The following is a 25825-nucleotide window of genomic DNA, read 5'->3' as shown; positions in this document are numbered from 1 at the left end:
GGTGAACCACAAAAGCAGGGGTGAGTCTCTGGAGAATATCCTATAGATTCACTTTGTAGGGTTCAGAGGGGACACAGTAGGGATGTCAAGGTGGAAAGATGGGTTGGGCAGCTGGGGCTGCTAGCGGACCAGACGGTGTGGGAGACAAACTGAGACAGGAGTGAAACGCGAGAGCAAAGACTTTGAACACAACGTGCTGGAACAAGGATGGGGAGGGTGGGCTCCAGAACGGGCACGCTGCCCGGCTGACGAGCAAGGCAGATGCTCTTGGCAGATAACCTTATGTTTGGATGTTATGGTATTGCTAGGCAGGTGGAGAGGATGGGAAGAAGGTTACCAACATGGGAGTTGACAAATGGGATGTCATCATTTCCCATATGGGTAACTGTCTCCAATCTGTCCCTTCTATCCGACTAGAAGCTTGGGATATCTCGGCAGAAGGGAAGCATCTCCGGTAGAGATGAGAATTCTGCATTAGGTCTCTACTGAAAGTTGAAAATTGCAGGCTCTGGAGTAGATATGGGTGACAGGAGACAATTAAGAAGCAGAGACAACGATTTCAGGAAAATCCCGTTATTAAATCTGAACTTAAAAGGCTGACAAGGCAGATGGCAGGAATCTCTGACACCTGATAGCAGGGCTGCCCAAGGGCTTCCCAGAATCAGCTTGTCCTCTTCTTGGTTTCAAAGTGACTCTGGGGACTATTAGGGAAGAAGAAATGGATGTGAAATAACACACACATCCCACAGCTGCTTTTATTACTTTATTCATAATTCTAGAGTAAATCCTTTAGTTGCTAAGCAAATACCTGAAATTCTCATTATATATATGCATATGTATATATAGAACCATTCAAAAATAAATAATAAAGAATTCTGCAAATGTTTTCCCAATGAATGCACAAAAGGAACATTTCTCCCCCAGTAAACCAACTTTGAAAGTCTTCCCTTCAAAACCTATAAAACCCAACGATAGTCATAAATTAACACTAGATTAATTCAAAGGAGAACTTATCCCCCTTCTGCATACCTTCTAATCCATATCTCCAAGAGGTCATTTTAATTATCGTACTGTCACTGCTATTCATTACTCTCCTCTTGGAGACAGAAAGCCAGCACAGTGCCTTTTGGATGCCTTGGAATTCATCACAAGAGGGCATTTTATTCTACCTAAAATGCTCACAGTTTAACCCCCTCACCTTGAAAGACTGACAATATCAGGTTTGTTTGGTGTTTAAAATCATTCTCCTTTCGGTGAGATACCTCTTGCTTGTTTTCAGCCAAATTCGCCTTATCAGAGAGAAACTTCACTAACAAAAGCCCAGCAAACAGCTGGCAAATGCACAGACACAATCAGCTCAAGTTTTGTCAGATCCTGAGTAGCTTGCCCTTCCCCATCCATCGTGACAATGGTACAGACACAGGATTCAAAGACAGATGAGCACATCTGAGGGCCTACTGGCTTCCTGGCTGCATGTATGCAACCCAGGCTGCTTTCAGGTAGCTCTTTGTAATACCTGTAAGACGAGGGCCCAGCTGACTCTGTCCCTTCTCCTCGATCATAAAGCTCAAGTCCTGGGAAAGAGAAGAGGAGTAACCAACCTTGGTCTTTCACTAGAGAAAGGAATGTCTGGGACTGCTACTTCTTCAAGGCCACCCCACACAAAAGCACCCCAAAGCACCCCACACAAAGGAGAGCTCATTCAGTCCTTCACCTCTCCAACCCCATCCTGGCTCATCCTTTCCCTTCCTAGCCACTGGGTCTCACTATCTTCTCTTCTCCAAACCAGTACTTCTAAGTACACTGTCCCTTTTCATCCCAAGAGGTACTTCCAACCCCCTCCCAGTCACACTCTTTTACTCTCCAGTCTGAGAACCACTGGCACTGCACTTCAAATCCACATCTTTGACAAATGTTTCCAGTAAGTCACACAAGACAGGAGACAAGGCTGCCTGATGACAGTGGCTTCAAGCAGACATAGCACTTGCTGTCCATGCAATGGGATGATTGTGACGTTCCACCTGAGATTTACAACAGCAGCACAACATCATTGGTTCATCCCTTTCAGCACTACCCCTAGCTGACACCGTCTCAGTCATAAATCTTTTGGGAAGTCCAGTCCTTCTAGACCCCGACCAGTTATTGCTGGAGGACCATGGCTTCTGCCTGTTAGACAGGTCTTGCAGTGAGTTTCATGCCTGCAGCCTGACAGGTGACATCAGGAACATTTCTCATATGACCACTTCCCTCAGATGATCTGATAGAAGAGCAAAAAACCTAGCCATGCAGCGGATGATAAACGGCACATCGAGGAGCGCCTGCCTGACTCCCAGAAGCTATTTATCAGGCTCTCTTAATGCAAGCTAACTGGGCTACTGCATGCAATTGGCATAAAAGCTTCTGAGCCTGACACTAAAAGAGGAGACATCACACGGGGCAGCAGGGGAGCCAGGACTCCCTCATTTGCTCATCGTATGGATTACCCCTTTAAAGAGAGCAGGAGAGGCTGGTGGAGGAAGGGGAGGCTTTCTCATTGTAACAAATAGCTTTTCAGCCACTGCAAATGATTTCTCTAAATCTATCGGGTCACTCTTTATTTTCCCAGAGATGAGGGGGAAAAAAAAAGTCTGAAATTGATTTACCATCTATAAATAAAAAAGAATCAATGGTAAAATTTCTAGCTAATTTCCCTCTCCCTCTTTCCCCCTTGGACTATTTGTTATCTTAGAAATACTTATCTGGGAAAAAAAAAAAAAAAAAAAAGAGAAACATCAGCAGTTCCAGCCCCAGCCGCACTCCTCCTCCTCACCCCACAGACCATCCCTCTTCTCCTCTCTTTCTTCTTCTCCCCTCTCATTGCGTGGGGAGAGACTGGTCCTTTGGATGTGTCTGGCTCCTCTTCTCCAGCTTGCTGCCGACGTGGCCGGTCCCTTGACCCTGCGGGGTAGTGCCTTTAAAAAGCGGCTCCTTTTCTTTCCTGCCAAAGGAAGAGAAAGAGAGATGTTGTGAGATGCTGTGCTGCTCCCCCAGCAGTTTAGCCGCGCATGGGCTGAGCTCCGAGGAGCCACCATGTGTAAATCTCACAGGGAAGCATGTCTGCAACAAGGCTTTGGCAACTCGAGAGAAATTGGAGGTGGTTAAAGACCAGCTGGGCCCACGTCCCTTTGGTCAGAGCAGGGTTAGTCCTTCCAGGAGACTTCAAGGGCTTTGCACCAGCTCTGAGCTCTCCAAGAGATGGGCCCCACTGCTTCCCTTTAGGCTAAAGCTCCTACAGCTCACTGCAGCCCCCACGCTCCTGAAACATTTCATAGAATCATAGAATCATAGAATATCCTGAGTTGGAAGGGACCCTTAAGGATCATCAAGTCCAACTCTTGACACCGCACAGGTCTACCCAAGTTCAGACCATGTGACTAAGTGCACAGTCCAACACATCATTTCCCCCAAGTAACACCCCTTGTATCAGTGTGAATACTTCCTCCTGGGGCAGATACCATTAACAGGACAGCTGGGTTCCCAGGTGTGCTCACCTCTGCGCTGCCCCCACTGCCAGGGCAGCTCACAGTCCACAGGCCCTGATGCCCCCAGACTCCTGCCACATGGCTGGGGAGCACCCATCCAAACCAGTGTGCTCAAAGAGCCTGGCTGTTTCACCATGCCCATTAAATCCTAGTATCTAAAGTATCTAGTATCTAATTGAAATCTGCAGCCATTACTGTTGTCTGGGGCCTGGCACTTCCAGCCCCTGGTGGGCTGCTGTCCGAGCAGAGCACTGGGGGTTATCTGCTGACCTCTGAGGGGCAGAGTTACACGAAATACAAAATACTCTTGCAGCACTGCCCCAGGAGTTCTGGGGCTGAGGACTGAGCTCAGCACAGCTCCGTGGCTTCCCTCAGCTTGTCCGGGGCAGCAGACACCTTCTCTGTGCAGCCTTGGCTCCTGAAATCACCGCGGGTTTCCCAGACAAAGTGCTGCTGGGGTGTGTTTACAGCGTGCACGCTGGATGTTTGCTACTTTAAGGAAATCTCTAGCCTTTATTATCCATTAATTCTGTAGCATTTCTATTCTGTTTACTTACATAGCCTCGTTGCTTAAAGGCCTTAATTAAAATCCTCCGTATCACATCCCAGCTCTCTCGCCACCCTCCGGCTCCTGCCAGTTGTGTTTCGCAGCAGTGACAGGCACAGACAAGCGGGCAGCCTCAGCCTGTCTGTCTGTCTGTCCATCTAACTGCTAAGGCCCTTTGCCTTGCAGCACTGTCAGGTCACACCGGAGCTGCAAAGGTGCCTCTGAGGTGGGTGCAGGAGCCAAGGAGCAGCTCCCGGCCCTGCCAGCAGCCCCCAATGCTGCTGGTTTTGTTCATTCACCCCGGCTGCTATGGCAGGAGGCAAGTGGAGAGGAGACATCCCTCCTAACTTGGAGGAGAGACTCCCTCCTAACCTCCTAATCTGAGCCTGCCGCAGCAGCTGGAGCCCCAAACCCGGCTGGTGCTCAGTGTTGTACAAACCCGTACGGAAGCAGAAACACTTCAGTGAAAAGAGCTGAGGTGGAAATCAGGTTCCCCAATCGCTCCACCCCAAATCACTCAGGGAACTGGGTGCCTCTGAACCTTCCTGCTGCTGCGACACATTGCTGCCTGCCTTCCCCCCATGCAGATGTGTTTGTCAGTGCTTCTGCTTTTATTTGCAGTAAGAGGTTTAAAAATGTATTTGAAAAGAATTGTAATAATGTAGGGACCGCTGGGGCACAAGGCTAAGGGGGCTTTGCTCCACCAGCCCTCCCCTCCCCGCTGCTGTCACAGCTGCCACCAGTTCAGCATCCGCTGCATCTCCACAGCTCGATCACCAACCTACGGCACAGTGGTATTTTGAAGAGATAAACACTGAGACAAAAATAAATAAATTAGGACCCTGGGAGGGAGACCTGAGAGGCACAGAGAAGTGAGAACAAGCGCTTTCTCTGGTGCTGTGTATAATTACATTGACAAGTTCCTAGATGACGCTGGAGACCCAAACGTGGCAGCAGCTGTGGACCAGAGAATCCTGCAGAACATAGGGAGGCACGTCTGTCAGCCCGTCCCCTGCCCTGGGGCTGCCCCTGTCACTGCTGACAACCTGCCCATGCCCCATGGAGGAGCAGCACCGTCTGGGCAGGGCTCACCCCTACAGAGGCACTGATTTCCCTGCGCGCACTCCTACAGAGCACGAGAGCATCACTGCTGAACCTCCTTCCCAGAAAGGCAACCCAACGCATCTCCTCTCTACAAGAGAAGGAACAACATAAAAACATGCAAAGAGGAGAAAAATGGGTCTTATACCTCCTTTTTCATCATCCAGGTAACAACAAAAAAAGCAAACCTTACTTAACCAGCAGCACTTACAGGTGGGATTTTTAGACACTGCCCTTTTTTAGCAGACATCCAAGCATTCACTGAACGGAAGCATCATGAGTATCAAGCACTCTGTTCACACCAGGTTCTCGTGGCAGTGATTTTTGGATGCACAGCCAATTGACAGACAGTCATGATCAGATCGCAGCTCTGCTGCGAGCTCATCGCACATACAACAGTTAATCTTGCAGCCATGCAAACTGTTTTGCAAATTGAAATCTCAGAGGCATAGCAATTACAATACCAAATTTATACCACATCTCACAGTCAACTAATTGTACATCCAAAAAATCACCACTTGAATAATCTGAATACATTCACCTTTACTGCTAAAAAAAAACCACTATGTGCTTGATCTCAACATAATTTTGAGTTACGGAACCCATGGGAAAAAATGCCAACCTCTGATTTCAACAGCAAAATTGCTTCTATCTAAATACAGCAGAAGCATAGCTCATATTGAGGCCTAGCGTGTTGGTGTTTCCACTGATGTTTTTTTTTTTTTTTCTTCTTCTCCACATTCTGCAAAATGGGGATGTTGCTTGCTTTAGCTCTCTCAGCCCATCAAGACAAGCCCCAAAAATGTTTTCACCAAACACACTTCCCATGTTCGCCTCTAAAACAATTTTATCAGCATTTTTAATTGCTAGGAAAACTTAAACCTTATAGGTTTTACAATGAATCAGCAGACTGACAAACCTGGCTGATGTTTTAGATGAGCTGAGGTTTACAAAGCCGCTGCCCCAGAGCAGGTGAGGACTCTCACAGCCCCCAAGCACACTTGTGACCTTCTGGCATTTTGAGCTCTTTCACACATACGTTTCTTGACTTTAGCTCCCACCTGGTGAAGCATGTTGATGTGGGGAACAACAGATTTTAATTAGGGACTTAGCAGCTAGCATATTAAAGGGGGCCAAAACAGAAGAGGACTCTGTGCTTAAACTGCAAAGGGAGGAGAAAACGAGGTTATTCGAGCCACGTGAGTGGGATCAAAAATGAATCATCAGGGCTGGGAAATGGCCAACCTCTGATCCCTGAAACCAAGAAATCTGGTTGCTGTCATGTATCTGCTGATCTAATTTTTACACGTTCCCCTCCATCCGGAGGAGCGGCGGTTCCGTTGCAGATGGGCAGCCATCTCAGCTAAACAATCAATGCCTGATTACTTCAAACGCTTCGCTCTCAGGGATGCACAATTAACCGGGCCCGTATTTGACACTGCAAGGAGAGCGCAGTATTTTCTGGGATTGTCTGACAAGTTTCAAACGTAAAAAACGCAAATCAAATGGCCCAGCAGATAATGACAGCCAGTACCCTGGCAGTTAGATAATGTGCGTGCTCCAAAGCAAGGCCAATTAGAAGCTATAAAAACAAATTTACAATGTTAGAGCAAAGGTCAGAAATCCTCAGCCATTACTGCAGGCTTGATTTTTTTTTTTTTTTTCTTTGAGCAATCACCAGTGCCTATTTCCAGAAAGCGAGCACAGATACAGATTTGCCAGATGGCCACCCATACAGCAGATTATGATTTCTGGGCCATGCAAAGCCCACTGGTTTGGTGCATGGGGAATCCCAAAGCTACCTGGCAGTCTCACTGGGTCCATACTTTTCTGAATGCAGGGATTGCTCCACGCTGCTTATAGAGAAGGCATCGTATTTGAGTCTGCTCCTCGGGAGAGTTTGCAGGTGTCTCTCCCTGTGCCACTGAGGGGATCCTGCTATTTGTCCTCCATCCCTCTGTTCCTGCCCTCCCTCCCCAGCTCGCCACAGCGAGGCACACCTTCCTCTCAAGGACACTGCGTGGAGGCAGGAATGATTCGCCTGTAACTGGGACCACATTTTCACACAGGGGAAGGAGAAGTAGTCATAATTACAAGTAATGCACATGGCTCAGACCCAGCCATAGTTGTGTATCTTTACTGACCCTGAAGCAGAAAGCTGAAAAGAAGATAAGAGGTTTCTTCTTTTCCCACATCCTCCTATATTCTAAGGAGAATAATGCATTGCATTCACCTGACGAGATGCTAGCAGAAAATGACTCTCTTAAATTCAAATTAGAAATATGACATTGGGATTAACATGCTATGTACACCAGACATTACCCAAGTCAACCCATCCGACACGTAGCAGCTCTCCGTGCTTTCGAAGTGGAGTGCGCTGCCCTGCTCTGTGGAAACAGGGAGAGTCCACACAGGGGTGAGGCTTGAAATAACACAGATGCTGTAAATCTGCTTACTGAGCCCTGGCTTCCTCAGAGCTGCAAGCCCAAGGAAGAAAGAGAAAAGCAGGTGGGTACGTCTAGGCATATCTACGTGAGGATACCCAGGAGAGCTAATCCAAATACATTTAGGGTGTAAACGTAAAGCTGATTAGTGAAACCACAGTAAGCTCCTATGTGGATATGCTCCTCCAGAGTTAAAGTAGCCATAATTCAATTCATTCATTTAGCTCATTTCCAAAAGTAAATTAAGGTAGGGAAAATTGAATTAAACAAGCTGACAGCACCTTCATTTTGAAAGGGATTGTTAACACGGACCCAGTCTACCTCATGCAGTAATGCAGATTATTTTCCCCTGCTGGGCAAGCGTGCTGGCTCCCCAGGCCAGTCTTGAAGGCGTGTGTTTTTACACATCCTTTGTTCAGGGATGGTCTGAAAGCATAACCAAGCCCGAAGTGTATTTGGCTGTTTGCATGTGCTTTAGACTGCCTGTGCTTAAATCCAGGGTGAAATCCTTCCAGCCGGTGCTCCGGTCCCTAAGTGCTTGACAAGGTAATTGTTGTAATGGGGTGTTTTGGTGAGCCCTCTGCTGGAAGCCGGCCAAGCGCTGCAGATCTCCCCAAACTCTGCAAATGGATCCTTTTCATTGAACCCACGCAAATGTGTCACAGTTTAAAACCTGAAAGGCTTTCTGTAACGACAGCCACAAGTATCAAGAGTTGCATAAAACGTGCAGACGTGCGTGGGAGTGAGCTGACAGATTATAATTACCAATAGAGAAGGGGGAAAAAACAAAAATTAATTTTTGAGGCAAAACATATAATTTGCCTTTAAACCATAGTGGTGTTCCCATTACTAATGCCATTTACAGCCCTGGAAATCAGATTGAAATTGTTTGACTCCTCAGCAGTTTTATTTACTTTTTTTTTTTTTTTGCTTTGCTTTTTTTTTTTTTTTCCTTGTAAAGGTGCACCAGCCAACGTGGGAGGATAAAAAAGCAGGGCTTTTTTTAGACACTCATATGAGATTTGCACTGTTTGAACACGAAGGGAGCCAGGTAAGACAGTCTGCAGGCTTTGGCAGCGTTTCTGTGCTAGCTGGTAGGATCCTGCATCATTGCAGGCCCAAACAGCCCTGACAGTGACACAGGGAAGGCTCTTAAACTCAGTCCGGTGCCACTTGTCTACTTCTCCCTACAAAAGGGACACAGCTATAGGGCACCCATTGACCATGAACTGGTAAAATCCCCAAGACAGGTTGCAATCCTCCCTTGGAGCCAGGCTGGTGATGGAGGGTTTTTCAGCTGACTTTTTTCCTACCCTCACTTCATTTCCTCCTTTCCTTACAAATTGTAAGTGGTTTTGCTGATCTTCCTCTGGAACAGCACTGGAGGAAGGGTAATAAACCATTTACTTTGCTGTGCCTGCACAATTCAAGAGGCGCTGCCAGTAGCGTACACCCTCAGGCTGTAGTAGGGTGAAGTGCTGATGTTACAAGTAGCCCGGGGAGGTGAAGAGCCTGTGTGCATCCTCTGTGGGCAAGAGAAATGGCCAGACCTGCTAATGTCTTCAGGATTGCTCTGGGGAACTTCTCTTTGAAGACCCAAGTCAGTTTTATTTTGAAATAAAATAAAATAAAATAAAATAAAATAAAATAAAATAAAATAAAATAAAATAAAATAAAATAAAATAAAATAAAATAAAATAAAATAAAATAAAATAAAATAAAATGAGACACCGAACTTGCTCTCAGCAGTAGCGACTGAAACATGCAGCTGAAGGCTGAGCTGCCTCCTTACCCATGTGTTGGAGAACGTGTAGTTTGGGTGTCCCACACAGACATTTCATTCAGCCCGGCTTACTAACAGGGCTGGGAGGCTTATTTTCCTATATTAACACATGCCCATGCCCTGTCACCTGAGCCTGATGGGTGTATGCCTCAAAGATGGCCAGCTACATCTTCAGTATGAGAGAAGTTGCGAGCAAAAGGGAAAGGTGCCTGATTTTCTTTTTTCCCCACTTCCACAGAATTGCAACACTACTGTGCCCTGGAAGCTCTGGAGTATTTTGGATCTCAGTTGCACAGAGATAAAATTTGTTCTAGATCACTATTACCCTGACAAAACTCGTAATTCTTGCTAGGAGCTCCACTTTTTTTTTTTTTTTTTTTTCAACATATTTATAAGACTGCTTTCTCACTCAAAATGTTGGGGGAAAAGATGACAAGACAGCAGTTTAAGTTTGGAGGAAGTGAGCTGGGGATGACAGCGAACAGAGTCTCTAGAGAATGACAAGAAGCAGCCATCTACATAAAGCAGGCAGGTGGCTTCACTCCCAGCTCTCATCTCAGACGTGGCCAGGTCAAAGAAAGCACCGACAGATGCAAGTAAAACCTCAAAAATCCTGAAGGCATGTCTCATGCATAGAGAGGATTTTTATTTATTTATTTATTTATTTTTTCTGAAAGACAGCAAGGGGGGGACTGGGAAGAACATCCCAGACCCAGTGGGACAGAAGGACCCCCACGCAGCATGTGCCACAAAGCAGAAAATCCCTGGGATGGCATCAGCCTGAGCCTGCAAGACCACACAACCCCTGGAAACATCTCCTTTGTGTCAGATGGGGCTGAAAACGTGAAAGACTGAGTTATCCCAGCAGAAGCACCTCCTTGTCAGACCGTGCCTGTCCACGGGAAGATGTTCCCCATCTCTACCCGATGTGATGCAGATGATGGTTCCCATCGCCTCTGAGGATGACAGGGCAGCCCCGTGGGCCTCTCCATCCAGGTGGGTACGCAGCTGTGAACTCATACATCATCATTAAGGCTGCAAAGTCAAGCAGCAAGAGGAGGAATTGCCAGAATAAAGGCTGTCAGAGCAATTTTAATTCAACCTCCTGGCGGATATGCCTTCTGATGCAGTCTTTAATTACCTCATCACAGCCTACTTTTTCCTCAACAAGACTGCTGCTTCATTCAGGGCACGACGGACAGGCAGCAATTAATGAAGGGCTGGTCAATATTTTGTTCTGTCCTCTTTTTGTTCAGTGCGCTGCCCCAGGCATTATTTGCTGCATGCCATCAAATGCCTGCTCTTAGAATTATTCATCTTCTGAACTTTTCTTACACGTGTATCAGTGCAGCAATTGAAAGTTTCCCATGTAGGAAGGAATTTCTTTTCCTACACCCCTAAAGGAAAACCCAGCCCAGAAATGAGTTGCAGAATATTCTGCTGGCAAGGTGAGGTTTCTCAGGGTATTGCTCCCATAACCTCAGTCAAAGCCCATCTCCCATAACCTCAGTCACAGCTGTAAGCACCCAGTGTTTCTATAATTTGGACTCCAGTTGCCCAGAAAACCAGAAACATGCAGCTGGCAGCTCTAAGGGAAAAGAAAAGAAAAAAAAAAGTTGGTTAGAAAGGCAAGAGGAACTCTGCTGACGCTGCGCTGGAGCACGGCTCTGCTGCACAGTCAATGAGCCAGGACTGAAAGAACAGAGCGATGCTGGTGTGGGCAAAGGCTTCAGGCAGTGTGCAAGGTGACTTGCATTTGCAAATTTTTGCATTGCAAAATTTCTGTTTTCCTACTTTAGCAGCTGTACTCTGCTTTTTCTTCATCTCATACAATTTTTTTTGTCTTTTACCAGACTACAGTGGAGGACGTTTTTTTGCTTCCAAGCCAAGCAATGTTAACCTTTACCTTGGCACACGTAGAGAGGTGTGTGCAGGACAGACTCAGCAAGAGAAAGAGCTGCCTGTGCCACTGATGGCATCAAAGGGAGTTCCAGTCAGATGCTTCCCAGTGAGTGCAGAGGGAGCAGAATTTGCTGGCTACTGAGCAGCATAAAAAAAAAAACATTATAACAAGAGGAGAGGAAGGGCATGAACTTTCATTGCCACCTGGCAGCCCCTGTTTGCATTGTGCTCTCCTGCTCTGTGACCACTTAACCCAACCTTGGGGAGATGTCTGTGCGCTGGGTGGACTTTCCTGAGACTCTCTGAAGGCTTATCACTCTAGAAAACGTTCAGCAGTTTCAGCAAGGCTTTTAATTCATTAGCTCACACATGAAAATATTCTAACCTTTCTGCCCTTCCTAGCTGAGTCATCGATGCTTTCCTATCTTGCAGCAGACACATCACCTTCAGGAAAATAGTGGCTTAGCATGCTGATAACAACGGACCTCATCTTCCTGAATTGGGCATTTGTTTAGGATCACAGGGTTTTGCAGACTGTGGGAAACCCTGTGTGGCCACCAGGCTCCTGGGGAAGCTGAGGGAAGGCTGGAGGAAACTCAGCAAGAAGGGTCCTGGGAGAAGCTGGATGGACTGTGGTGGGAGGGAGGCCGCACAGAAGGATAGCTGTGGGCAGAGTGGGGGTGGAACAGCCAGAAAAGATTGTCTGAAAAGTAGTTGGTGATAAAATGCCCTTTAAACATTTCGTTTTTGTGTTTGGCTCTCTACGGAGTCAGTGTAGAGTTCAGAAGTCTCCTCAGGGCTCTGAGCTACTTGGGGACTTGAGGCTTACCCAGATGTTCCCTTGGTTGCAGAGGTAGGCCGTGGCCAGCATAAACTGCCCGTGTTCTTTATGCTCCACGATGGCTGTTGTCAGACAGCCTGAGAGGACTAAACTTTATGAAAAGGTGCCTGAATCCGAGCACTAGAAATATTTCCGGCAATTTTCAGGACCATCTCTTGCTTTCTATGCCTCAGTTTCCTTCTGTGATGACACCAACATACACACTTCCCTCTTTAAGATCCTTCAGTCAGATGTACTCTGGAAGCATTTCAGGTTGTTGTTATTTCCAGGGCTATCGTTATCACACATTTTGGCTGCACTAATTCCCTCAAACAGAAATCGTTCTGCCTGTAGTAGGCTGGGACAAAGCAGCCAATTAGTTGTCCCTTACACGTTTATTAACTCTGCTCCTTTCTTTCAATGAGTATGTGGAATCTGGTAATGTTTTAATATATTTTCATAAACTGTGGGCACAACATGTCCTGTTTCAAGCTAATAACCATACCATATAATTAGTCCTGATTACACAGATATTTAGTATCATTTTCCATATCCCAGTCCCTTCCTAGTGCCACTGCCCAGCCAAGACATATTTAAAGCCACAGTCATCTCCCTCCTCTTCCCCAGCAGTTTGCAAGATTTTCTTTTGGACAGGTTTGCAGTTAACATGATAACTTCAAAGGAAAATTTCATTTCATTGATGTACATTTTATATATATACAGGCTCTGATCAAATGTCAGGTGACAAAACCCAGGACACAAATAGAAGGCATTTGTCTCTTACAGGGAAAAGCCAGTATTTGAAAGCGATGAGGAAATTAACAACATGAATCTTTAAAGATCTATTCCTTAAACATCTGTTGGCTCTGGGCTGAACATTTACTGTATTTAGGATTTTACTGTGAGGTAGCACTCCCCAAACAAAAGATCCCTCACCCCATTAGATTCTGGTGGAGGAAGGAGAGAAATTTGCTCTGTTCAACCTGATTATAGATGTGTATCTTTCCCTGCTGGCGTGGCTGTCTCTATAGAGATGGACATGGATATTTGATGAGATTAAAATGCTTCAGTTACCACTGTCAGTGGTTCTTTAATTTAAAATGAAGAAAGCAAACAAACATTCCTTTTGATGAGGTAACTGAATGATGCTACAGAAAAGCACTTTGCTGTCAGGTGGTAATTAGGTTCAGTAATAGTCATGGGTTTTTAGCCTTGGAGGCTGTGGCCCCTGGGAGTCTGAAAGAAATGATACATTCAATTTCCGGAGGAAAGGAAGATGCTGGATGCTTTTCTCTGCTAACCCTGCAGGTCTCTGCAGATAAGAGCATTCAGAGCTGCAGCGCTGACAATCCTCCTTGAGCCAGCCTAAACTGTTGTGTCAAGATCACGAACAGAGAAAGGGAGATGGACCCAAAGTAGGGTGTTTAAACACCTAATGCAGTCAGGCTGGCTCTGACCACATATATAAGGAACTGCCAGAATGGCTGCACCAAAAGGATTTTTAAAGGCTGCCGAAGGGTACTCCAGCAATTGCTTTATGGCCTGGGCTGATATTTGTAACATCCATCTTAGGCATCAATGGAAAACCTTCAGTAGGAAAGTATTCCTTTGTAAACAAGCAACTGCTCCCACAGCTACTTTTTTAAGGGGAAAAAAGAAGGGAAAAGAAGAAAGTGAATTTCAAGGCTCATCTGCATTCCTTGGTGGAGAGGAACAATTCAATTTGGAACTGGATTTTCCATTGTAAAGTATAAATTATATCTGCCTATGCTGTTAAGAGCTGAAATCCAAGGGAAACATTCCAGTTGATCCAAATGCATTTAGCTGGAAATTTTGATACTGCAGGTGTAACCGCTCTGTTCTCAGAACAGAGACAAATTCTGAATATGGTGTTTCCCATGAAATAGGAGCTTTGGTTCTTTGCTCCTTTCTCCATGTTCTTATGGGGTTTTGTCTGTTCAAATAATGGTGGTTCTCAACCAACACTTTTAGTAGTTTTACCCCCGCTCCTTACACAAGGTAAGATGCTGAAAGGACACCATACTGAAGACCAGCAGCACTGCAGGGCAGTGCATTTCAAACCCTTTCTTCACACCTTTGTGCATTGCTCACTGGTAGCCTTACTTCAGGTCCAAAAAGGACTTGCTTTTGGACAAACAGCCACTAAACTGTCTGTAAAGCTGGATTAAGGACTGGTGAGGGGGAAGCTTGAGGCAAAGGGTCCTGGTCACACCAGCAGAAGGAAACTGCCATCCAGCTGCCAGCACTGCAGCAGGTCCAAGGCAAGGTGAAGAGCGCTGCCTTCAGTGCAGGCTTGCCAGTAATTTCCTGAAGCACTGAAAAGTTTTCACTTCCAGAATTAAAACTTTTCAAAATAAAGCAAGTCTGATTCTCCTCTCACTGTTGGGAGATAAATGAAGGGTAAGTCCATTAAAGATACTGGTGTGAGATTGGTGTGTAGCAGACAGAATTCAGGAAAGATATTGATATCTCCAAAATCCCCTGAATATTTTTTCAGGCATAAACCAGGTATCTTTCCTGATCATAAATGCTTTATTTCCGAATGGAATTTCAATAAAATAAGCACAGTTAGACTGGCACGCTTATTATAAAGCCATAATGCAGCAGCACTGAAGTTTAGTCATGAAAGGTATTAAAAAGCAGCCCCACTAAAGCCAGAGAAATTGCTTTTTGACCTACCGAGTTTTAGGAGTAGGTGCTAGCGGTCTTTCCACCAAGGAGTTCAGTCTGTAGTAGTCCAAGAAAGTCCTGGCCACATTCCTTCCAAGCTTCATATCTGTAAGTTTTTAATTAAGGAGCATTTCTGGAAATAATTAAAAATAATAATAATAAAAAAGCAGAGTCTAGAGGTAAATTACTGCTATTTGACGCATGAGCAAGTTTTACATTAGCCATCCCACAGTGCTCAGACCTCAGGCAAAATGACTTACATAAGCAGATAAAGCGAGGGTCATCTTGTTTGCTTCTTGTTTTCAGAGGCAGATGCTATATAAAACCACAGACAGGAGGAAGCAATCTCCCTTTCTCCCAGTGCCTGGCTGCAGATCCCTGTGGCATTCGTGAGGTAATAGACAAGACCAAGGAGCGTTCCAATTTCAGCGTTCAGGGAAAATAAATATCTAAAAATGTCTGGATACAGGCAGTATTTCTGTGCTTGTATCTAGGAAACAAGGTCAACGATGTCGTGGTATGAACCAGCCATGGACCAGGATACAAATTCAACACTGGGATTAAAGCTGTAGCCCTCCACCTTGAGCAGAGACCTCCCACACTGTCCTAGGAGAATCCACTCTACATTAGTTGTGGTGCATTCAGGACCTAAAATGGTGTTTTAGCACTGAAATGGAAGGATGCCTTGGAGAGCTGTACATTACCTTAAGGAGGTTGGCAGTAACACCGGGAGCTCTTCCCACCTCACTAGACATGATTTCAGCTTTGTCTGACCCAAACCCAACACCACACTGATGCTACCCATAAAAACTGCTGCAGAGACCTTGCAGGCACCTGAACCTCCTGAAGACTCACTTGCCTAAAAAGAAGCTCAATAATTCATGTTTGAATTGAAAAATAATTTGCTAGCCAATATATCTATGGGGCAAACCTCCTCTGCATGTGAAACATCAGCGCTAGACCTGCCCATTACATAGTACTGCTTATCACCTGCTTATCCTCTACAGGGTGATGAGCAACTGGAAGAAATGCAATGGATGCCATTATCCACAGCTGTATTGTGGGGGCTGAGGACTCCCTCCGTTGCTTATTTTGAACTGATGCCTACACAGACATTTTTTTTTTGATCATGATGCTGCCCCAAACAGCTATTTCAGGGGTGTTGATGCAGAAGCTGAGGAGGGTACGTAACCTGGGGAATCTAAATACGCCTCTGGATCAGACACCCAGCAGTCCAAGGAAATAAACCGTTGCTGGGTTGTTTTGCGTGCATGTATGCATGTTCTGTTTCATCAATAGTTATCTGCTGATGTTTCCATTAGAGGAAAATTCCAGAAGTGCAGCATCCCAGGGGCTTCCAGCAGCGCCTGTGAAGATGCTAGCTTCTAAATGAAGCTTTTATTACCCGCCCACTAACATTAGACACATCAAAACAAGTGAGCATGAGACATCAGGTTCAGGCATCACTGTGAAATCTCTTTATCATTTATTTATTTATTTGTAGGGGAGGTCGAACTGACATGACTCAGTCTCTAGTTCTACCTCTGCAACCAAAGACTATTAGCCAGCCACCAGCTCTGCTGCCACTGCAGTCAAGCCCTGATAAAGAGGTTGAGGATGACTCCTGACACCGATTTTCTCCCCAGTGATCCGGTCCCACTTCTCTAGTTTCCATTGCCATACCTGGGAATGGATATATGGATCCATCCCTTCTGTTTCAGGGTCTTCCTGGGTACATTAATTGCCATCCTAATACCATGAGTGCTGCGGGCATCTATATTCCTCTGCCCAGCGGCGCAGCACAGCCCAAACAACTGGTGTTCATGGCTGTTGTCTGCATGGACAGGGACTAAGGGTTGTGTGAAATGGCACCGGCTGCTGCAGCACCCGGAGAGCAGCAGCCTGCCAGCACCAACACGTGAGGATAACCGTACACTCACAAAAGTTTAGAAATCTGGAGACAGCTTCAAGTTTATCGTTTCCAGGGAGGGCACCATTGCTTTGAAAGTGTTTTGTGATTGTTACAGGAATTTGGGGATGGCTGGGGGTAGTTTGGTTTCTGCAGCTGTGAGCTCAAAGCAGCAGCAAAGGTTAAGAGTTCAAAGTCGTCTGAGAAAGCCAGAAAGAAGGGGAGAGGGCTGTCAAACATTTAAGGGATTGAGAAGACTAACATGGCTTGATCTTGTAGTTTCTTTCATTTACTTGGCACTTTAAAGACACAAAGTGGTAATTGGACTCAGTCAAGTCTCTAGGACATTTTGTCGGTGCCACTCTCAGAAGGCTCATCTGCCAGAGCTGGCCCTGCTGCCCTTTTCTCTGTCTCCCTACATCGCGTTTGTTCACATGGTGGGAAACGCCTGACCTGCTGTCCTGGGGGACGAAGCCCTGGGACGAGAGTGGGTGCAGCTCAGGAAGTGGCTACGTGAGCCCCTCCACAGTGCCTTACAACTCTGCTTCAGCCCTGACCTGGAGGAACCCAGTTCTATGGCTGAAATTAGATCCTGGGGAAAGCTTTTTAATGACAAGGACAGTTAACTACTGGCATAACCTGCCTAAGCACATCTTGAAATCTCCAGAGTTAAGGTCTTCGAGAACAGGTTAAACCCATAGCAGACAAGAAGGACTTAGGTCTAACTGGCTTTGCATGAAGTTAGGGAAAGGAAGTATAGAAGGGCCCCTAATGCCCCTCCAGCCCCATTTCCTTCAGTTCTCACCGTGTCCTGCAGCCCACACAGAGCTCCAGTTTGCTAGGTTTACAAGGAAAGGCAAAGGCATGTTGCAGAGCATGGACACACCAGTAGACAGACCCTGGGGTGAAACTGCACACGCAAACTTATGCCACCACATGTGGCTACTGCAAAGCCACGACTTGGGAACAACTCACAGTCAGTGCTGCCGGAGAGAGATCCAAAGCAGCATGGGATAAAAAATGTGCATGTTCTATTACTAGCCTCTGTAGCCATCCTACCCCCACTGCTCTGCCGGCCGCCTCCGCAAAGGATGAGCAGTTTCTGTCACAGAAATCAGGCACCTGATACATAAAAACAGAAACAGCAATAACAGCCTCTCCCTGTGACTGCCTAGCCTGGGCGAGAAATGGCCTGACTCACTCAGACAGTGCGGGCAGCACGCGCCTGCACAACTGACAGAGAAAAACAAATCAAAGCAATGACATTTGCATTTATTTCACACGCACAGAAGACCCAGCCTCCATTTTGCTTTGCTAAATATCACAAGCACATAAGTAACTGTGGCTACAACCCAAACCCACCTTTTCTGGGTAGTTGGTCTGGTTTGCTTTTTAATCATCCTTCCTTCTGCAACCGCTCATGCTGTGCTTTTGCTCACAGAAATGCTCTACGTAACTTCAACCACATTTGACAGAAGACCATTGCCCAGCCATTCCCATCACAGGAGATCCCATAAGGGATCCCATCTGAGAGAGGCACAGTGGAAACAGCTGCGTGAATCTCCCCCCCCACAGGCTGCCATGACTTCCTCTCCTCTCCTCTTCCTTCTTCCTCCATCTATTTGTTGTTTCACCACGCTCTGTATTTCTACCTGGAAGTGGAAACTGGCTTCCCCATGGCTGGTTTCCTTCCTGGAAATGCTGTGAGAACAGCATTAGCTCTTTGAATGGCATCAGTGCTTTTGGGGAGATTTCGGAACAGTCTGCTCATGCACAACGCTGCCAAATTTTGCAGATGCTAGGAAGTTCAGATAAGACAGGAATCATGTGGGGCTCTCTGCTAAATCCCCCACACTTATGATCCTCACCACGTCTCACACCCTGAAGCTGCTGGCCCTGGCATGAAAACAGGACAGAGGAGGAGTGGGGATCTTGCAAGCCATTACTAGTTTTCGACTGAGAAGATTCACTGATCCTATTGTGAACAGTCTGCTTCAGCTGGAGGCTCCAGAAGTGAGCACGCAGCCTTGTTCTGTTCGTGTGTAGAGGCAATAAAAATCTCAATTTGGAAACCAGTTAGCGGTACAAGTCATTAGGGGAGGTACTAAATGTTGCTGCTTTAATAGCTCACTGATCATTTAATAATGTCGCTGCTGCAGAGCATGGTGGCACCATTCGCTCGCTTTTGTTTTGCTTTTTGAAATTCACGGTCATTCCACTTTCAAGTGAGTGGATTATCTCTCTTTTCCCCTCTCGCCAGACACTGCAAACTGCTTTAAATAATTAGAAAAAGGATGGCTCCTTCAAGTTCGCCATCTCATTTTCATAAGGTCCAGTGTCATTGCTTTGGAACAGGAAGAGAAGCTGTGGTGGTAGCGAGGATTTGACAAGGGCAGAACAGTTAGCAGCCCCCACTCATCTTTGATAAGTCCTGTGGGGTCCCTGCCAAGCAGATTGGATCTCTATTTTTGTGTCTCATCTAGAGGACAGCACCTCCATCAATTTGAAACACTGCTCTGGGTTATTAGTTTATGGAATTCGTCCAAGTTTACTCCTAAGCAGGATTTAAAATCGTGACCTTCCAATTCAGAGGCACCACTTACCAGACCCACACAAGTCTTTTGTTTCAAACAAATAGCTTTAAGTTCTATAGATAGACAGGAGGGAAGAAGAAAAAAAGAAAAAAAAAAAAAAAAAAGGAAGGAAGAAAGAGGAAAGGAAAATGAGATGCAAAGAGAAAGAAAGATGAATCTTTTTAACAGCACAAATTAAAAACCAGAAGAAGCTCTTTGTCTGACAAAACTGAATTCTACAGCAAATCTCAGTCCACCACCACAACAATCCTGTTATTTATGAAAAGAGGGTTATTTTGTGTGGGAGAGTCCCAGATGACTGTGGTCAGTGAGCATACTGTCAGCTTCATACAATCTCAAGAGAAATATGGATGAGGTTTTCTCGTCTGTTTATAACAGCTTCCATCAATGGATCAAACCCCTTCCTGACATGAACAAGAGCTCTAATGGAAAATGGCATTACACGGCTTTAAACTGCAGTGCTATATTACCGTGCTATATTACACCAGAACCAGTCCCCTATTTTAGCAGAGCTGTTCTCGCCAGTCACTTACTTGTTCTGTTTCACAGGACTGCCACTGTCCTTTGACAAGTAAGAGATGCTGCCCATGTCACGTCTAATTGTGGGGGGACACTTCAGATGAAGCGTGACTGGGACAATGCAGAGACTTTGGTGGGGGGCTATTCCGTGGCTTTTCCTGATCACTTACCACAGTGCAAATCTGGGTGCTGACGACCATACACCCTTCCCCAGGACCAGCAGTGCAGGAAACAAGGTTCACATGCTCCGGTGTATCTGGTTACGTATTTCAAAATCATTAGCAAAGGAGGGAACTTCTAAAAGGGAATGTGGGAGCAGACAGGACCCAGTCCTTCCTACCGACTTTTGCAGGAGCAGGGTCTGGGCAGGACAGCGCTGAAAACACCAGGCTGTCGGCTTGCAGGGCCACGAGGTGTCTGTGGGCATGCTTCCTGGGAGGGTCTACCATGGTCAGTGAGGATGGGGCTCCTCATAGCTCCAGTGTGAGGCCCAGGCTGGATGTGGGAACTGCTGGTCACAGCCTCTCGTGGTAGGAGGCAGGAGGTCAGGCGACAGAATTGCAGCTATCCCCCCTGGCCTTAAAATCTATCAATGTCCTGAATGCAGCCAGCCTGGAAATGGCATAGGGACTTTCCCCAAGTCCTCTCGCACATTAGGAGAATATTTCCATTCCCAACAGCCTCTGATCCTGATCCAAGGCATGACCGGACAGCACAGAGGCTTTTGGAAATGAAACATAATGGCAAAGACAAGTCTTCATTTTTATTCCTCTTGTGTGTTATCAAGGAAGGAGCCGGGCGGAAAGCCCCCTGGCTGACTATTTCAGGCTTTCAGGCCCTTTTCCTGAAATGCTTGATTGTGGTGGAAGAAATTACGAAGATGGAAGTTGCGCGCTCTTCTCCCTGAGTAATCAGAGGCCTGTAATTTTCCCTACTCCTCTGAAAGGGGAGGATGAAGAACAGGTATCTTGGAGAGTGGGGTTTTATCTCTGCTGGAGGGAGTGTGCCGCAAGGACCGTGCCGTATTTCCCATGAACTCATTTCAATATCAGCTCTCGCATCTGCCCTTCTTGTGAACTCAACAGAAACAGGCAGATCCTGGTTAATGTCTGAGGTGGGAAACAGAGGCTACAGAGGGCTCTACAGCTGGTAGAGAAAGAAGTAGCTAGAAGGTGGAGTTGCTGGATGGGAGACCCTGCCAGGAGAGAGTCAAGAGCCCCTGACCCCATGCCCATGATGGGGAGCAGAGGGAAACATGCTTGAATGCCTGGAGCCCCAGTTGTCCCTCTGCCACACCACAGCACCAGCGAAGAAGCCACCCAACTGAACTGAACACATTTGGCTGCTGATGAAAACCTCTGCACAAAACTGACCTGCAGAGCTGCCGCCACACGCGGCCAGAAAAGGGGAGCACTTAATTCACCGTGGGATTTAAGATAAGCAGACGGGGCAGGAAAATCAGGCCACCCAGAGCAAGCACAGAAACAGAGAGATGTGAGATGTCTCAGACACTGCCAGAGTAGCACTAGAAATGCAACACTGCCTGTTTTTACCTCTGAATCCACATGCCATTTATCCTGCACTATGAGCATCATTTTGCAGGGACATCTCTGCTGTTCCATTATCCTAATGCCATCTTCACATTGCTCTGTGCAAGTTACATTTTATTCATCTTACAGTCCCTCTACGCCACTGGGAGATGGAAATGGGCCCTCCTGTAAATGGTAATCTGGCCTAAGCTGTAAAATGAAAAAAGAAAATGGTTTATTTAATATCTTGGCAGCACTGACTCCTGATGAGATTATCTAAGGGGCAGAGGTCAGAGCTCACAGCTGAAAACGAAAGTCTCAGAAAGGGTGAATTTCAGCACCAGTAGATTTTAATTCATGAAAATACCGCATCAGCATCACTCTCTATATTTATATACTTTAAAAATGATTTACCTAAAAAAAAAAAAAGTTATAACAGCTCCTCCTCAATTGTCCCAGAATGAATTTGGTCCAGTATTTACTGGTCTCACATTACTACCTGAGGAATCTGTAGTCAGAGTATCAAGAAAACATGAGGCTATGTCTCTTCTTGTGATGTTAACGTTTCTGATATTTTGTATTGTTTAATTCTGGTCACTTGCCAGATCTGGGAAGGAGCCCTTGCGGATTAGCTGACCTCAGCTCTTTACACAGTCAATGAAAATTACAGAGTTGATTCTCTCAGACACACTGAAAAGGGATAAGGGGAAAGGAAGCAATTTCCAAGTGAAAATACAGCATTCACAATCTTCTCAGATCACTGATGTTCTCAAATGCACAAGGGAAAAGCAGCAAGTAAACTTAAGTGTTAACAGCTTCTGTTTTCAGTTTGGTTAGAAATGCAAGAAGAGTACAAGCATTTCCAATTCCAATTAAAACTCCCAAAATACACTGGAAAATCATGAGCAGAACTTTTTTGGGATGCTCTTGGTCCATCACAGCTCAGCCCTGAAGCATGATGACACCCATCGCTTCACATCTAACAGTTCTCATTAGAGATTCCACTCACAGCTTTGTGCATAACATTCACCACTACCCAAACAAAATCAGTTTCAAGATAAATGGTAAAAAGAATGTTTCAACACACCAAAGTGTGGATAAACCATTTTTCATCTCTAAATTGTTGGAAGCTCATGAATTGTATAACTCATAACTAGGCATCAGTAGTCTGTTGCATGCTGCATTTTCCCTCTTCAGCTGCAGCTTGCATTTTGAGACAGAGTCAGTAGCCTTGAGGAGAGAAATCCCAAAAAAGAAGAAATTATGAAATACAAGGATTTAAGAAATATGAGAAATTAAGAAATTATGAAATGTGAGAATTGAGTTCCATTGTGATATAAACATGCCTGTAACTGATTTTAAAGCTTTCGGGTAGAGGAAAGATAAAGAGTTAAAATGCCTCTCCTTAAGGACTTGCTCAGAGACCCACTAGATTCTTCCTGCCTTCAGTCAGTCTTTGGTAAGTCCATTCAGGGCAAGGCATCGTCTGCATCTGTAGTGGGCAAAATGCAAGGAAGAGACAATTTATATTCAGCAACTGGCTCACCTCCTCTCTCAGACTGTCCTGGGAGGAAAAAGGACCACGGCCTCAGAGGCTGTACCTTTAAAAACACTTGCAGGCTGCAAGTAATAGTCATGCTTCAGTGTGTTCAACATTTTGGCTGAGCTCAGTACAATGTGCAGTGATTTAAGGCTGGGAGATCAGGCGGGATTCAGCAAATTCAGAATTATTTATTTCTTTAGAGCAGAAAGTCTGGCTACAGATTATTTACTGCAAATGGGTCTGTTTGGGGGAGGGGAGGAAGGAGAGAGGGTAGAGAAGGGGCAAATTGATTGATTGAAATTTTTCAATTAAAATAAGCAGTTTTTTAAAAAGATTTAAGGTTTTATTGGAAAGTGTGAAATAATTCAAGAGTGTGGAGCCCTGCTAAGTGCAGATCATGGAGAACTGGGGAGGAAAGAAAATAAAATCTTATTCTGTGGAAGGAGGGAAGGAGGGAAAAAAAATGGATGAGAAGCATCATTATCTTTGTTTCTTCTGCTACGTTAATGTATTTCTCTCCCTGTGTTATCTCCAGTATCTGCAAGTATTGATTCAGAATAAGGCACTGTGGTGTAGGCTGCAGGCAGCAGAAAGCTCTGCTGGGAGTGGCATGTTTCCAGGGCTGTCAGAGCATGAAAAAAGACCTGGGGATTGGTTTTACAATGGGATCTGTGCCTGGACAAACTGAAGACAGGCACATTACCCTCTCTGCAAGGACCAGGCTGAGCTGGAGTGGCAGAAAAGGTCCGGCTCAAGGGGTGGATCAATGATAGAGGCGTCTTTGGGTGTTTTGCCTGAGCTTGAGTAGCATTAAAGGATGAGAGGACAATGAGAGTTAAATGAAGTAAAATTCTTCTGGATGGGGAACATGAGGCATGCATGCCAAGACCTTATTTTTTTTGTTTTTCTGTCTTGGACTCAAAGGTGCACACCGGCTCTTGCGCTCAGGCTGTAGGGGACACACATGAGCTAGGCCAAAGCTCTCTTCACATCAGCCAGACACACCTCATTTGTAGCTGGTTGCTCCAAAGTGGTGCTGGCAAAGGACAGGAAAGAATTAAGGCTGTTACTAGTAGGTAGAGAAAATGAATGCTATTTTTGCCTCTGTAAGGCAGGAGTAAAATATTATTGTAATCTCCGTCCCCCCAATTAATTTCCTCTTTTGCTATTATAATTCTCATTCCCAGATAAATTTAGCTTTTTCTAAAACCTTTGATTTTTCCTTTGTGTTTTACACTCAAGCTGGAATGCAGTGATAAGGGACTACACACACATATATATTTAATCTACACACGCACACGTATAGCTATATATAGTCCCTGCCACAAATAACACTCCTCTGACTGCTGTCACAAAGCCCTTGCTAGAAAAGCTACTCACCCAAGCTGGCTTGCTTTCCTACATCATGTCCCTCAGGGAAGGACTGTTGGCAGCAGCGTGTCTGTGTCCAAATAAAGATGCTGGAAAGGTCTGCAGCTCTCCCCTGCTCCACTGCCTGTCTCTTCTGCTTACTTCTCCTATGGGGTGGGAACAAACCCCTGCCAAACTTCAGCCCCACTGTCTCCTGTCACAGAAACAACAGCTGACTTTGCTGAAGTGCCTGGAATTACACCGCTAGGCAGTCAGTGTGGGAGAGGCTCTTGATTTATAAAACGGGGCATCTCAAATTGGGAGGGGATTCAGCATTACCTGGTGGGGCAGCTTTACAGCCACTGCTTTCTCTGGTGGAAAGGGCTTTTCTAACAAGATGCTTGTGACCATAATATAACCACAAACCTCTGTAGTTTATGAGAGACCTGAGCAGCAACTTCGCATCTCTCCATTTTCCAGAGTGTCACTTATGGTTATAAAAATCACTTCCCCTTCACATTCTCCTTCTGGAGGTGAGGCCTGTCTGCTGCACTGGCACAGCTCCTGTGCAATAAAATGAGAGGCTGAACTGAGTGACAGTCCCAGTGGATGAAGATAACAGGAACAGGAGGCTGTTTGCCTCCTACGTTGTTTTTTTTTTTTTTTTTCTTTTCTTTTTTCTTTTGGTAAAACAAACCCCCAATAGTATTATATTTCTTTTTTCCTATAAAAACCTTGTATTTTGAGGCCACATCCTGTTTTGCTATTGCCACAGTCTCACTGTCTGCTTGCATTCCCCGTCTCTATCCCCATATTGCTATTAATAACTAATTAATTCCAGAACTTGCCTTCATTCACAGCTTCCTCTATCTTGTGGAGGACTCACACAGACACACAGCCCAGCCGATGCAGCAGCACCGACCTCTGCACCACCAGCACCCCCCTCCCAGACCCACCTCCTACACTGGTGTTCGCATCACATCACCGGGGAATATTCACCCACGGGTGCCAAAGGACTTGGCTGCAGCTGCACACCGTGACACACAGGGATGAGATTGAATGCCTCTCTTCAGTGAGCAGCCCTGCTAAGCTGGATGGCCGAGCTTCCAGCTGCATCCCAGGCTTTTGTGAGATGCAACATTTGGCTGTGGAGTCACCAGGAAGAGTCAGCCTCTGCCGCTCCTGAAGTTGGTTTAATTTCAGCTTTATTGTCGGGGGACTTAAGAGACTTTTAAAAGGATGACCAGAAGTCCAGAAAGCCTGAGGAAGAAAAACTGGTAGAATTTTGTGGCCTTTGGACCACAAAACAGGGAAGAGAGAGGATGCTGTGAATAGGTGAAGGCTGCTGTAGAAGAGGATAAACTTATCTGCATCTGCTGCTGATGGGATAAGACACAAAGGTCTTATTTCACAAGAAAACAAACTGTCATTAGATTTTAAGGTAAGCTTTAAGTGATAAGACTAATGAAACACTCAAAAAATATCTCCTGCAGAGGGCAAGGCAGAATTAGGAAAACAGGTATGAGAAGAGGGACGAGTAGAATTGAACCTGCCTGGAGACTGAGGGTAGGT

The 25825-nt window shown here is 45.7% G+C and overlaps 1 protein-coding gene across 7 annotated transcripts in view; it reads right to left on the bottom strand.

Annotated features, from left to right (window-relative positions):
- Positions 1-750: 750 nt before the first annotated feature.
- Positions 751-25825, bottom strand: part of BEND5 (BEN domain containing 5) — a 924018-nt gene continuing 898943 nt past the window's right edge. For 5 of the 7 annotated variants that reach the window (XM_068689841.1, XM_068689844.1, XM_068689842.1 and 2 more), the window contains 2 exons: positions 14819-14915; positions 751-2977 (listed from right to left, as the gene is read on the bottom strand). In XM_068689841.1, coding sequence (XP_068545942.1) covers positions 2854-2977; positions 14819-14915 — 221 coding nt within the window. In that variant the 3' untranslated portion in view covers positions 751-2853. Of the gene's footprint in view, positions 2978-10057; positions 10985-12372; positions 14519-14818; positions 14916-25825 lie in introns of those variants that run through there. The other 2 variants (XM_068689840.1, XM_068689843.1) reach the window with 2 other exon arrangements.

The sequence above is a fragment of the Anas acuta genome, chromosome 8 (genome assembly GCF_963932015.1).
Source record: "Anas acuta chromosome 8, bAnaAcu1.1, whole genome shotgun sequence".
Lineage (NCBI taxonomy): Eukaryota > Metazoa > Chordata > Aves > Anseriformes > Anatidae > Anas > Anas acuta.
The sequence above is the reverse complement of the archived record's forward strand: the minus strand, read 5'-3'. Positions and strand labels throughout refer to the sequence as shown.